We start from the raw sequence: 13,708 nt of genomic DNA on the forward strand, positions 1-13,708 counted from the left end.
GTGTAGGTCACACATGGGTGTACATACAGAACTACTTGATATCCACACCAATGCCCTTCTGCAACGCTTGCTTGTTCTTCCCTGCACCATCCACCTACTCCACCCCCGATAATATCAAGTGTTTACTTTTGTGTTTGAATTCTTCAGACTCGACCACCAGTCCAGACCAGTCCAGTACGAGGCAATAATCAAGTTGATAGAGGCCATCACCAACAGATTTGTCAACCTAACGCTGCCCTCCCCCGCTCATCTGCGAAGCTCTGTGAGATTTTGTTTTATCTGCAAATGGAAAAATACGAGATCTGTCTCGTCTGTCAATCTGTGCCAGGTTTTACAGTGAGTGGTCACCACCACCCCACCACCCACTGTGGTTATCAGTGCTTTCAAAAGTTACACTGACACAGAGCTCTCTTTGATGCCGTTTTTTTTGTCTGTCACCGCTGTTTTTTAAAGAGTCCTGATTCCTGGCTAAAAATGAACAGTGTTGCAACAATGGTATTTAATGTGACTATCAACAAGTTTGCATGCACTTATATTCAAGCTGAAACATTAAAGTAACAACCAGAGATATACACGTGAGTGGGTGATTCTTGTATAACAGAGGGGTCTCTTTCAGTCTGTTTTTATGAAGAGGTTCCATTATTTACTAGTACTTGTAAAGGATGATGGTTTTCTGTTTGATGTGATTTCCTGACTTTTGCATCATTTCTTCTCTCTTTTCTGCACTCCCTTTTTAACATCTCGCTCTGTTAATTTTCAGGGGAGAATGAAGAGGTCAGATCCCAGCAGCCAGGCTTTGAGGTCTGAAAGATTTCTGCTCCAGGCCCTGGTCTGTTTTCAGTCTGCCTGCAGGTCAGAACGTTGTTAAGTCAGTGGCATCACTGAATAAACGCATTTACAAAGTTTTATGAGTTTCTTACAGTATGTCTGTCAGATTTTCTCATATGGATGAAAAAAGGTGAAAATGAAGAAGATGAAAATAGGACTGAATCAATAACTATCGTAGAAGTAACTGAATTACATCTTTTCTGTTAAACTGCAGATGGAAGAGCTTAATGAAATCCTTGGTATGAGTGTTTACAGATATATTTTTTGCATCTATCTCTGTGTATTTTTTTATAGGCGGGTTATTGTGTGTGTTTGATATCTGTTCAAGGCTGGCTGAGGAGTGTGCATCAGACCCTGTTTTGAAGGAGAACACATTTACAGCTCCATACAAGCACAGCGGTGCTCGGGACTCTCTAGAGTCTCTGTGTCAATGCCTGCTCCGCTGCTGTGACGCTGTCTGGATACCCACTGTTATAGTGAGAGCTGAAAACCATCACACACACACGTACACCCAGATTTACATTAATCATCTTCTCATCTTAACCCTGTGTCTCTCTTTCATAGTCGTAACCAAACACTTGAGGAAATGATCAATTGCCGGCTGCTGTTTTCTGAGAAATAGGTCATGCTGATTATAATGCACCGTCTGGCGGCTCCTCTAAATGACTATATTAATAAGCACAGCCACACAGCCTCTGTCTACATTAGCTTTGCGTACACATGGACACGCGTGCCTATTGATCAGTGCCTCTGCTGTAGTGTTGGTAATTGTTTTTATGTTATATTTCGTTGGGTCTCTTCAGGCTAAAAAAATCAATCACACGGGAAAAAATTGTTTACAGTTTGTGGTTTGTTTTTGTCTGTAAATTCCTATGTGTGTAGAGGATGTGTGAGCGTGCACCCAGTGCCCCCATACTGCAGAACTTCTACTCTATCCTATCTTCCCAGTTCACCCTGCTTCCATCTCTCATGCCTGCCTTTGCAAATAAGCTCGGTGAGTTCTGAATAAACTCAAAACAGCAGTAGGTGTTTCATGATAAGAAATGATATGATAGAATGATGTACGGTATCATTCTTTTTTTGTCTGTGGTAAATCTTAGTCTTGAATAAGAATGTTTTCACAGGAGTCTATGCAGTACTTTGAAATACTAAGTGCACTCATAGCTGCTTCCATTTGAATTATAAGCAGCAACCAGCTGATGCTAATCAACTGAGCTTTATTAACTGATCAACAGCAAGTCCAAGTATCTATATAAAAGCAGAGCTTTTGCCAGTTTGCTGGTCTGGAACATTCAAGTATGAATGGCACAATCTTTCCGGCAGTGGATATCTGAGCAATTTTGCCCGAGGTCAAACTGTGCAACGCTCAAGAGCTTGCAAATGAAACCAAGAGCCACATCCCAGGCTCTACAAAAAAACCAAAATAACATCAGCACGAACACCTCACACTTAATGTGAAGCACGGTGGTGGAGGGGTGATGATTTGGGTTTGTTTTGCAGCCACAGGACCTCAGCACATTGCAGACACTGAGTCAAAAATGAACTCTTGTGTATATCAAAGTAGTCTAGTGTCAAATGTGTCAGTTTGTCTGAAACAACAGATGACTGCATGTTGTCTAGGCTGCAAGGTTGTGTGTTGCAGCATCTATAAGAATTATTCCTAAACTGTTGTTCTTGTAATGGTTTATTGTATAGATAACAAATGGTATATAGGACAGATTATTCACAAATTATAAAGATGTTAGCAGAGAAATGTAAGTTACTTTGGTATATTTAAAAAATACATTGTTATTGACACGGACACAATAAAATATTTTACTATGTATGCTACTGTAAGATCACCAAAAGACTTGTTCTAAATTATAAAGCTACTTTCCTGGATTATAAAGATTATAAAGAATGCTCCTTTAATGAAAATTTCCTAGTATAGCCAATAATATAATTTATATTAGATTTGTGGTTTTTTTTAATGTTCACAGAAAAGGGTGAATCACTTTCACTTCAGGTTTCCTGCACATTTAGATTTTAGCTTTATTATACCGGTAATACGATAATCAGTTGATTTATGAACACTTCGATCCTGGCCAAAGTGAATTTACAGACGTTAACAGATAATGTAAACAAAACATTTTGACAATAAAACAAACGATTTTTGATTGACACACAAGTGAACAGGAACTGCAATAGTTTACCACAAAGTTCAGTGGAGCAGTTCATGTGAATGTCTTCACCTTGCTGTGTATATAAAAGCTTCCACATCTGAAAAGGGAGACCAGTGCGAATATTGGATATGCCTGCATTCTTTCTAATCACCAGCAGGAGGTGACTGCTCTAGTTGGAAAGTGTTTTTAATACATAGTGGTGTTCATTTTGTGTGGATAATGGTCAGCATTAGAGTCAAAAAGTACGACGAAGAAGATTTAGCCTTTGCTTACCACATCATTTCCAAAAAATCACCGTCAGCTTGATGCTTCAAAAATGGCTGGCGTTACAGAGGCTACTGCCATCTTTTACATACAGTTTATGGCTTTACAGTGCAATGGGAAAGCACACTTAATTTTCACACCATGGCAGCACTAACTACACCACAATGTAAATACCACATTTGTTTGTCTGGAGGCTGATAGAACTCATTTACAGTGTAGTGAGATTCATGATATCAGTAGCTGAAAGGGCTTGTAGAGCCCTCACAGCTCATGTTTCTAAATTAGCCGCTCCTTTGAGTCTTGTTATCGTTGGCTCTGCAGATATCACGGGTGGTATTGCTAGAAACATACAGCCAGCCCACATCACCATGAGTCTCGAGGTCTCCGTGTGTCTGATCTTCACAGGAATACAAAATACAAACTAAATATATTTCCAAACAAGCCTGTTCGTTTAATCCAACTTGGCCAATTAAACGCTTTGCTTAAATGTTGTTTAAAGTCTTAAATTGTTTTACTAAATGAAATAAACAGAAGCAGTTTCATCACAAAGCTTTATTCCCAGCTAATCATATAAAAAGAAATTAAGCTCATTTTATTTCATCACCACCAACATATTGTGTTCACCGCCGAGCCACTGAACCTTTGATATGGTTAGATAACGTTTACAAAATGAAAATCGGGCTTTTGCACTGTTTGATGCCAGAAACAGTAATATCAACATTTTATTCTACATTTATCAAAAGTGAGGCTAAATGCCTTAATTAAATTTGATATCGCTGTAGTGGGAAAACTATGCAGGCTCTTAAAAATTGGCTGTCAGCACGATGAGACTCAGTAATTGACAGAGAACTTGTTGCCTCTGGCGTCCAGACAAGCCGATGTGGTGACATTATAAACAAACCTAAGCTCGGTATTTGTCCTGGAAGCACTTATCAAAGCAGAGCAGTTTCCTGCAGATGTGGCATAGGTCCACATGGACAAAGAAGAAAGCAATTTAGTTCCCTTATGGGATTAAAACATCTCTCTAATAAGTCTGAGGTGCTTTCTCTCACTGAAGCACTGCAACGGTCAAGATATTAAATACAGCTTTACAGTATAGCCTTTTTTTCCTTTACTGAAGGCAAATTTGTCATAAGTCTTCAGTGATTCATTAAATTAAATTTAAAAGTTATTTTGTGTTGCTTGGAAACTAATTTAAGATAAAAAAAATGCAAAGGTTTGGGCATCATGAACTGATGGCACCTGTGTTTTACCAGCACTTTTTCATCCCGGTGTTTCATAAAATGCATTTTTTTAGAGCCAGCTTGTGTCTAAACATGAGGTCTCCGTGGCTCGCTAGTGTGAGACCTGCAGCATCTGTGTTAGAAAGCTGAATGTGTTTTTCACTTTGTTTTGCTTTTTTAAATCACTGATTCCCTTCATTTTTACTCACTGTCACTAGTTACATTTAGGCACTGAAAACTACTGAGGCAGGGCTGAGAGAAAATTGTGTGCGAGTGGGGAAAAAATGTCGCTTTAAAACAGTAATCCTGCATGTTGGAAAATGACAAGTTATAACCTGTCAGTCACACATTACACCTAAAAGAAACCTTTTTTTGTCAGGACTCCCTGCAGTCCTGTGAAAAACCACCCTGTGATTCAGAAGCTTGTAGAACCACATTTTGCAGCAATATCTTGAAGAAATGTTTTTCTGTGACGTTATCAGTGTCTCGCATCAGTGTGGTTCACTCTTCTTTAGACCATTGCTTCAGTTCATGCAGGTTTGTGGGCATTTGTTTATGCGCAGCTCCCTTCCAACCGCAGGATTTCACTCTGATTGAGGTCTGGATTTGACATTCTGCTGCAGACTCTGCTGTGCGTGGGATCATTGTCCTGTTGTGTGACTCACTTTTGGCCAAACTTTAGATGTCAGCCCGACAGACAGAGAACTTCAGATTTTGAATCTAGACTAATTTGGTATACAGAGAAGCTGATGGTCGACTCAATGGTCCCATGATTACAAACAAACCCAAATGATCACCCTTAAACTGTGCTTGATAGTGTTGGTATGAGGTGTTGTCATTGTAGCTGAAGTCTTGTTCTTTGTTCAGATCAACGTTTGCAAAACCTTTCCAAACAAGTCATACTTGTTCAGTCTTTTTCTAATTGTTCTGTAATAAACTGTAACATTTAAGATGGTAACAGAGGCCTGTAGAATCTGAGATGTATTACCAACAACAACTGGTAAGTCTCACCTAGTTGATCCTAATCAGCTATACTACTACTCTGATAGGGTGGACATGGCAGTAAGGTGACATGACTTTAAATGTGACACATGAGATGAGATGAAGAAAATTTTGACAGCCTAGAAATAAAAAAGAGCTTCTATTACTCTTGCTCTTCCTCTTTCTCGTCATTTAAATTCATTGCTAAACTCGTCATTACCACACTGAGCTTTGGGTCGGTGTTTTCCTTAGAATTAGGCTGAATGGTTTTTTTTGTGTGTGTTTACACTAACTGTCACATTTTTTGTTAGTGGCTTTGATGTACCTCAGTGTTTGCATTATATAAATGGTGTTTTTGCTATCATCCTCATCTTCTTCCTCATTTCTCACTGTGTAGTAGTTTATTTATTCTGCTCTTCACCTCTTCTTCCCTCCAGCGTCCTCTGGTTTCTACAGACTGGCTGTGGAACACAAAGGCCTCCTCTGTGCAGGAAACAGGTACATTGTAAGAGGATAACCTGAGGACACACACACACAGAGACACACACGACAATTAAAACTGCAGCGGCGCACGCGTGTTTCTCTACACTGTGTGTATCCAGCCGCGGTGGCTCTGTGAGCCGAGCTGCTATTATCATTCTCTGTCGAAGCACATTTAGCAATGAGGCAGATAACACCGACCGAGGCATCTGTCATTTTTGAGTCACTCTACTTTTTTTCCAATAAGCCAGTCTTCTCAGCAGTGTGTCTGTCTCTAAGCGATGGATCTACTACTTCAAAGTCCACAGTGTGCTTTTGCATTGTGTGTGCTTTGTTTTTCACATGTAAGAATATGCGCTTTTGTGGGTCTTCGTGTTAGAGTGTGCCTTTTTTTGTGTTCATATACTAGTGTGGTCATATATGTGGTTTACTTGATAGGCTTAAGCCCACCCCCCGTGCTCTGAGCTGTAATGAAACTAAACACTGTGCATTTCATCTTTGAGAGAAGTTTGTCAAAGCACATCCTGTCCTCGGTTTTACAGTTAGCTCTTAGCTGTATTGACCGCGCATTGAGCGGTAATTGTTCACTGTTTGTCTCTGGTGCCCTCATTCTCTCTTTTTTTTAAATCTTTTTTTCCTTCGGTGTGTTTGTTTGTGTGTGTTCAAGCGCCTTTTCCCTCTTTCAGGAACCCAAATCTGAATTCATCTTGCTGTGGTTTTCTACAAAAACTCAGTATGTGTCTTCTCTCCCAGTCAGACCTTCCTTCTGGCTCCCACCAGCACGGTATGCAAATACATGCACGTTTGCACCACACACGGAGACATGCAGTCAGGGTAAAAACCCTGTTGTTGCTCTCAGCCTCTGAGCAGTGATGTCATGCTGCCAGTTTTCTGAGAAATATTGAACTGTCATTGCAGTTTATCCGAATAGGCTAGGTCAGTGTGTCACCAAAGCACGTCTTAGCTGTAGCTGAGGTTTTCAACTGTTTTTTCCCCATTCACAGCTTAATCAAATATTTACCGCCTGTCTGTATTAACGTGATACATGTAGGTATAGTTCATACTCGGCAAACTAAATCAAACTGACTTCATGTTACATTCAGCAGGTGCTTCTTCATCAAATCCTTCATTATACATTTTTTTTACCCAGAACCGCTGCCATGAACTGACAAAATGATGCTGGATTTTAAAAGTAAATAAGGTTCTTTTGCAGTTTTGCTTTAGTTTTTCTTTGTCACATGCCTGCTTCCTCGCCCACTCAGGCTCACGCTCTCTCTCTTTCGTCTTTATGTTGACTTTAAACATCAAAAACTCGAGCGAGAGTCTCATTTCCATCTGACTCACCTGTTCTTTTGAGTTAAGTTAACTCTGTTCTTAAGGAGGGTCTGACAGTCAACAGGCAAGCTTAAGAAAAAAACAAAGAAAGTGTTTGCACGTTGACTAACAAGAGCTCCGGTTTCTGTTAAGGATGAAAGGAAGGGAACCAGGTGTGCGGACTATAAACACGGTGATTGTGTTAACTGGCTTTGAATTGTATTTCCTATGTGAGAAAGCTCAGGCCAAGGCTTTTAAATGTCAGCGCGCTTTATGACACATAGGTCCGCACAGGTAACATTTCCAGTTCCAAGTGCTGGTTGCTTTTAATTCCATTACACGGAAGCAAATGCACAAACTCCATACACTTCCTTATTTCACATCACTGCAGCATCCACTAAAATAAAGAGCAAAGGAAAGCAGCTCATTGGTAACTGCAGCTGTCCCCCGCAGATGTGTCTGTGTGACACTGACACCAGAGTGGAGTAAAATATTTCTTTGAGGTAATGAGATGTAAGAGTTGTACGAGTAAGTAAGCGCGTGTGTGTGTGTGTGTGTGTGTGTGTGTGTGTGTGTGTGTGTGTGTGTGTGTGTGTGTGTGTGTGTGTGTGTGTGATGGTGAATAATGAGTTTGGCAGAGCGAGAGTCCTGTTTGTTTCTTTTCCTGCCTGTCACCATCTTCCTCCCTTTTATCATCCTTATCAGGTTCCATTTCATTTTCAGCCTCTTGCTTTCCCTCATTTTTCTTCCCTCTCATCTTGAAATTTTCCTATCACATTTTACAGTGTATGTTTTTCTTGTTCAAAAACTCCTGTTTTTCAGGTTTTTAGCAGATTTTTTTCCCTGTCTGTCATGTCCTGCTTTGTGTACAGTCTCATTAGTGCTTTTAAGATTTTATATTACTGATTACTCCTGTGATACATCACAGCGTGTCATCGGGATTGTGCTTTTAAGATATCTGCTAATCTCATGTGAATGTTTAAGAAAAGGCTCTTGTCCTCTCGTCTCGGATTACTTTTCTGTTCTTTAGGACCTGAACAGGAGGCAGTGTGTCACTGCTGCCTGCTGTGTGGGTCTATTTCTTTTTTCTTTCCCATCTGTTGTCCCCTTTCTCATCTTCTTCATCTGTCTACCCTTTGCTGTATTTCTCTCTGTCCCAGTCCTCCCTCTTAAACTCAGTACAACCCCCTATTCTTCTTCACTCCTCACTCTTTGACTCTTTCCCTGGAGGCGATGGCTGCATTGGTAACTGGAGCCCTTCTTACTTTCCTCTGTTTTGTAAACAGTATATTTTCTTACTTACAGTTACCCTCCAGACCATAGAGCTCACTGTTGCCACCCTCTCTCTCTCTCTCTCTCTGCTTTTCCTGTGCTTTTTGTTTTTTTTTCCTCATTTCATTCTTTATTTTCTTTGTTGCACTTCCCGCAGATGCTGTTGGAGCTTTACTGTATATCCACTGTGTAGTCATGGATCAGGGTCTGTGCCTTGCCTGTGCCGTTCTTCTCCTTTCTCTAACACTGCTTTCCTGCTTGAGCCCTTCTGTCTTTCATCTTCATCTGACTCCTTTTTTCATGTTTTACGTTTTCATGTTCCCTCTTATGCTCCCTTTCATTTCACACCCATCATTCTATCGGCTTTTTAATCCATCCTAATTTTTCTACATTATGCAACAGAATGTGTTTTTTCAGATAATATTATAAGACATTAATTAAAGCTTTTCCATGTTTGCTTAATGATGAATTTTGGCGTTGTAGTTGGATTTGTTTGGATATCAGTCAAGCCTCACTCGTTTTTGCCTGTAAAAGAGTGTTTTTTCATAAACATCAGCTTTGGCATGCCTTCAGTTGTTTAAAAATAATAATAAAAAAATTAGTGAGTAATACCTGTTTGGAAAATTGGCCTCAGGGCCTCTTCTGCTGTGTTCTGTTTTATTTTCACCACCTCTCACCTTCATTCATTTCCTCTCATTCTCTCCACCTTCTCTTGTTGCTTTCTCGCTCTCTATCGCAAACCTTCTCCTCTTCCCATTTCTAGCATTGATTGCATTTCTCCTTTCTGTTTCATCACCTTGCTTGTCCCTCAGATCTGAAGGAGGTTGAAAATCTACTGCTGCACAACCTTCCCTCTTTGTGTTATCGCCTGTCAGAGTGGCCCTCTGTGCTGTGTGAATATCAAGGACCACAGGCTCCGAAATACTGCCTGGTGATAATGCTGTACCTCGCCCTGCAGCAAGGAGACAGGTAATAACGCACACAAGGAGCAGGGATATATTTAGATATATACAAGCACTCTTGGGATAAATTATTATGTACTTCAGTGTTGAACATCACAAACAGTTTGTTCAATTTAAGTGCCCAGCAACCTTGTGATATAAGCTGTTATTTTATTTATTTATTTTGTGGAAATAAAAATAACCGATGCATATTTTAGCATCAGCATCATTTTTCTTATGTATCTAAGCACTTGTGAAGAGTAAACATTTGTCTCTATCGTATATTGACATGGACCTTATTGAATATTACATTTCTCCGACTATTTGGAAAGAATTGTACATTTTTGCAATTAAAGTAGTTTTGGAAAATTTTGGTTCATGTGGATATGACCAAACATCTCGCACTCTCAAAGCCTTGTTTAGCTATGCTGTAGTCCATACTTTGAGAGCAGAAAAGGCAACATTTGAGCTATATTACTGTGTTTACATAACCAAAATCTCAAGATGATGAATGCAGTCATGCTATATCGAATATATCAGACTTGTATGAATATAAATTCGTCTGGTTTCACACGTCATTGCAGCTCTCTCCTTGTTCTTCTGCCGTGGCCCGTCGAGGGTGGTCTCAAATGCATTTTTTATAACCTGAGAAAAACAGCGTGTCGGCTTCTTGGAAAGTTTAATTTTTCTTTCTGCGAATCCTCGGCTATGCATTAACCTCCTGGGAAGGCGATGAAAGCCTCTCCCTGCCACTGCGCGGTCTCATCAAGATTATGAGAGATGTGGCCAGAGATTTACATAGCGTGGGAGGGCTGAGGGTGCGTGTTGTTTGTATACTCAGGGATAGGATCTCTGAATGTGTGTGTTGATCTTTTGCATGTTTTAGTGCGTTTGTGTTGAGAGATATCGAGTTTCTTTCGTCAGCGTGTCCCTGGGGGCACTTTGTCTTTATGTGAACTTTGAATACTGCAATTAATGCCGTTAATATGTGTGTGTTTGTTTGTGTGTGTGTGTGTGTGTGTGTGTGTGTGTGTGTGTGTGTGTGTGTGTGTGTGTGTAATCCAGGCTCCTCCCTGACCAGATAGTCTTCTCCAATGTTGTGTGGCTGTTGCGCTCTGTGCAGGAGCAGGGCTGTGTCCCGCCTCACTCTGTGCTCCGCTCTGCCCTCTACCTGCTGGCACTCACACAGGACAAGAGCCCCTCACTCGATGGGGTAACTCTGAGCCAAAATCAAAACACACACAGTAACTTTGAAAACTTTCAAAGCAGTCACTACTTACGGTACAGCGTCACCGTGGAAGTAAAGTTTAAACTTTACCTAGATTTCAGGCTTCTCTGCTATTATGGTGCCTTAAGGCTCCAGTATTTTTAACTTTTCTTTTCCTTTTTTTAACCTTTATCACTTTTAATGCCAAAACACGCTGACAGCGAAGACACGTCTGCCTCGGTTTGAGAAATTTTTTTTTTTAAATTTTGTGTTCAGTAAATCAGTCTAACAATATGAAACAGATTGAAGGTTGAGATAGGTGTACTGACAAGCAATGCCATATTAATGTGTCAGGATCTCATCATTTTGAACGTGTTCAGTTTTTTTTTTCCCCGTCCACAGACGAAAGAGTGGCGCGTACGGAGCCGATGCTTCTTTTTTTTTTTTTTTTCATGATTGAATATGGAAACCATTTTTTAACAGGCTTAGAAATACTTAGAGTCAGAGCTTGACTGCTCATGTTCATCTCTTGATACAAAATCTATATTGTGCTGTAGAGAATTCACCAGCAAAGAATTTTAACTATAGTTGAGCATCACAGAAGAAAAAAACATGAAAAATGCGCCCTTCTTTATTTCACAGAGTATTACGCGGCCTCTCTGAGACTACTCAATATTATATACCTTACATTGACTGTGAATAAAAATAGATTACAGAAGAGTTGCTCCTCTGTCTAAGGGCTCTGCCTCAGTAGGGTTTCAAAAGAGATCCTCCTCCGGATTGTGAAGAAAATTATTTTCAAAATTGCAAGTTTTTAACTTGGATGTGTACACTCAACTCAAAGAGAGTACTTTGACTTCATCAATCTTTCTTCACCATGTTATTCAAGGCTTCTTTGAATTGCATCAGCAAGGCACTCTCCTCCTGCCAAAGCTTCTCTTCACTCTACTTTCACCATCCTGCGCTGATCCACTTCATGTGTCGATACCCAGAGCTGGCAGAGAAATTTGCCGCCCTGGTCTTGGAGCTGTGGTTGACCAAGGAACAGGACACAAACACAGGGCCTACCCCGGTAATGAGACATCTGCTTAAACTGTATCCCAGCAAGTATTTCTGAATAATTCAGTGATTTTACTGAACTCAATTTGCTTGTTTCACTCTGGCAACTTTCACTAATTAGTTTCACTCTGACAGAGCAAGTCTTAGAGACACATTGGGGTGTGTTTTCCTGAATTCCCTTCAACTCTGGTAAGTCAGAGTTGATGAAAAGGTGGCTGGGTTTCATCTGGTCTTACAGGCAGACACACAGGAGGAGAAAGAAAGCCGTGCTGATGAGAGGTCGGATCAGAAGACAGACACAGAAACCATGGAGCTGCTGTCTGTGATGGAGAAGTACCCAGCTGTCATACTGACCCTCCTGGTGAGAGCCAGAGACCTTGAATAAGAGTTCAGAGTTAATGACTTTGCTATATTCAAATGAACACATTTTTATGCAGCTGAATGCTGCATTGTAAAGGGAGCTGTTTGGAATAAAAATTTGAATCGAGCATGGAGTAAATTCTCCGTGCCAGCCCCACGTCATACCCTCCTAAATATCCAGCTTGCAGATCTCATATAGGACATGCTGGTTAAACTTCTTTAACCTGCCCACAGTTGCTGCCCACACAAGCCACTGTACCAGTCACCTCCACCACAGATCCTCCTTTTCATGCTGTGCCTGACTTAATCAGTTTCATATTTGTAGTCACCGATGTCTGCTCTGTTCTGTATCGGGGTCTCGCTGCTGCTCTCATGTATGCACATGAAAGGGTGGGGAGGTCCCAGAAAGAGCCATGGTGCCATATGTAATTCCTCTTTAGGCTACAATTGTCTTCATTCAACTGATTCGCTTTACTGCTTTGGGATAATACTGTTACCAAGAGATATTCTAAATGGATGTGCCTTCTTTGTTGTGACTTTTTTAATTGACCACAGGACATGGTTTGCACCAGAGAGGCTCCTCTAGCTGAGCGAGTGTTGGGTGTACTAGAAGTTCTTCTGGGAGGTCAAAGAGGCTACAACATAAACCTGTGTACAAAGCTAAGACCAGCCTTGCTCCAGGCCCTGCAGCGGGTCAGTGTGGTGAACACAGACCATGGGTTTGAACAGGAATACGCTGCACAGGGTAAGAAACACAGAGCTTATATTGTAACACCTCTAGCATCTTCAAAGCAAAATAATCTGTACAGGAATCAGCGTAACTGTGGCTCTATTGTATTTAAATTAATGAGAATAGATGCACCAGAATAGAAAAGATGAAACAAAATTCACTTTAATTTTTTTCTTTTTCTTTCTTCCCCCAAAATGTACCAGGTAACATTTTTATCAGCTTCATGGAGAGCTGATTAAAAAAATTGAGAGAGCAGTTTTAATTCAAACTTCTGCGAGCTCTCTCTGGGAAATACAGAGATAAACCGCACAGCATAAAACCTCTGGCGGCAGCTTCGCGCACTCGCCGTGCAGCGATGAAGCAGTAATGGAGTCTTTCATTTAAAGTTAATGTGCCTCAATCAGGGAAAGCATTTAGCATAATATGTGTGACTCCAATTGTTTTTATAGCACAACAGCTTTTAAGTAGGCTCTGCTGTGAACGGTGTCCTGTCTGTTGGAACAGCTGATTGTATCTGTGTGCAGAGACATTCATTATTTTATTAATACATATTTAAAGGTGTATGTACACAAACAGTCAGCGTGTAGTGTGCTGTGCAAAAGTCTCAAACCACTCCTCATTTCTTGCTGTCTTTCTTGCTTTCTTGCTGCCGACGAGTCAGACTACCTGAACATTTTCAGGGATGCTTGTTTGTTTGTCATTCATCATTCAAGCAGAAAAAAGTACCTACTGTAACTCAAGGGATGAACCAGTGGTCTGTCTATACATAACAGACAACCTAGCAAAGAGCCACTTCTCAGTTGCATCTTTTGGCACTTCATTATTAGAAGCCTGCTATAAAGCCACAGTGTTTGCATTTCTTTAGTTGACTATGAAAAATGCCAAAG

General features: G+C 40.6%; 1 protein-coding gene across 6 annotated transcripts in view; it reads left to right on the forward strand.

Moving 5' to 3' along the window:
- mei1 (meiotic double-stranded break formation protein 1) overlaps window positions 1-13,708 on the forward strand; it is a 90,148-nt gene that overhangs the window by 50,350 nt on the left and 26,090 nt on the right. For 5 of the 6 annotated variants that reach the window (XM_082531817.1, XM_082531813.1, XM_082531815.1 and 2 more), the window contains 12 exons: window positions 148-262; window positions 761-852; window positions 1,157-1,304; window positions 1,711-1,822; window positions 5,896-5,956; window positions 6,625-6,722; window positions 8,682-8,729; window positions 9,337-9,493; window positions 10,531-10,678; window positions 11,562-11,744; window positions 11,970-12,092; window positions 12,647-12,836. In XM_082531817.1, coding sequence (XP_082387943.1) covers window positions 148-262; window positions 761-852; window positions 1,157-1,304; window positions 1,711-1,822; window positions 5,896-5,956; window positions 6,625-6,722; window positions 8,682-8,729; window positions 9,337-9,493; window positions 10,531-10,678; window positions 11,562-11,744; window positions 11,970-12,092; window positions 12,647-12,836 — 1,475 coding nt within the window. The remainder of the gene's footprint in view (window positions 1-147; window positions 263-760; window positions 853-1,156; window positions 1,305-1,710; window positions 1,823-5,895; window positions 5,957-6,624; window positions 6,723-8,681; window positions 8,730-9,336; window positions 9,494-10,530; window positions 10,679-11,561; window positions 11,745-11,969; window positions 12,093-12,646; window positions 12,837-13,708) is intronic. The other variant, XM_082531814.1, reaches the window with a different exon arrangement.

Source organism: Aulonocara stuartgranti, assembly GCF_965226115.1.
Source record: "Aulonocara stuartgranti genome assembly, chromosome: 4".
In the NCBI taxonomy this organism is placed as follows: Eukaryota; Metazoa; Chordata; class Actinopteri; order Cichliformes; family Cichlidae; genus Aulonocara; species Aulonocara stuartgranti.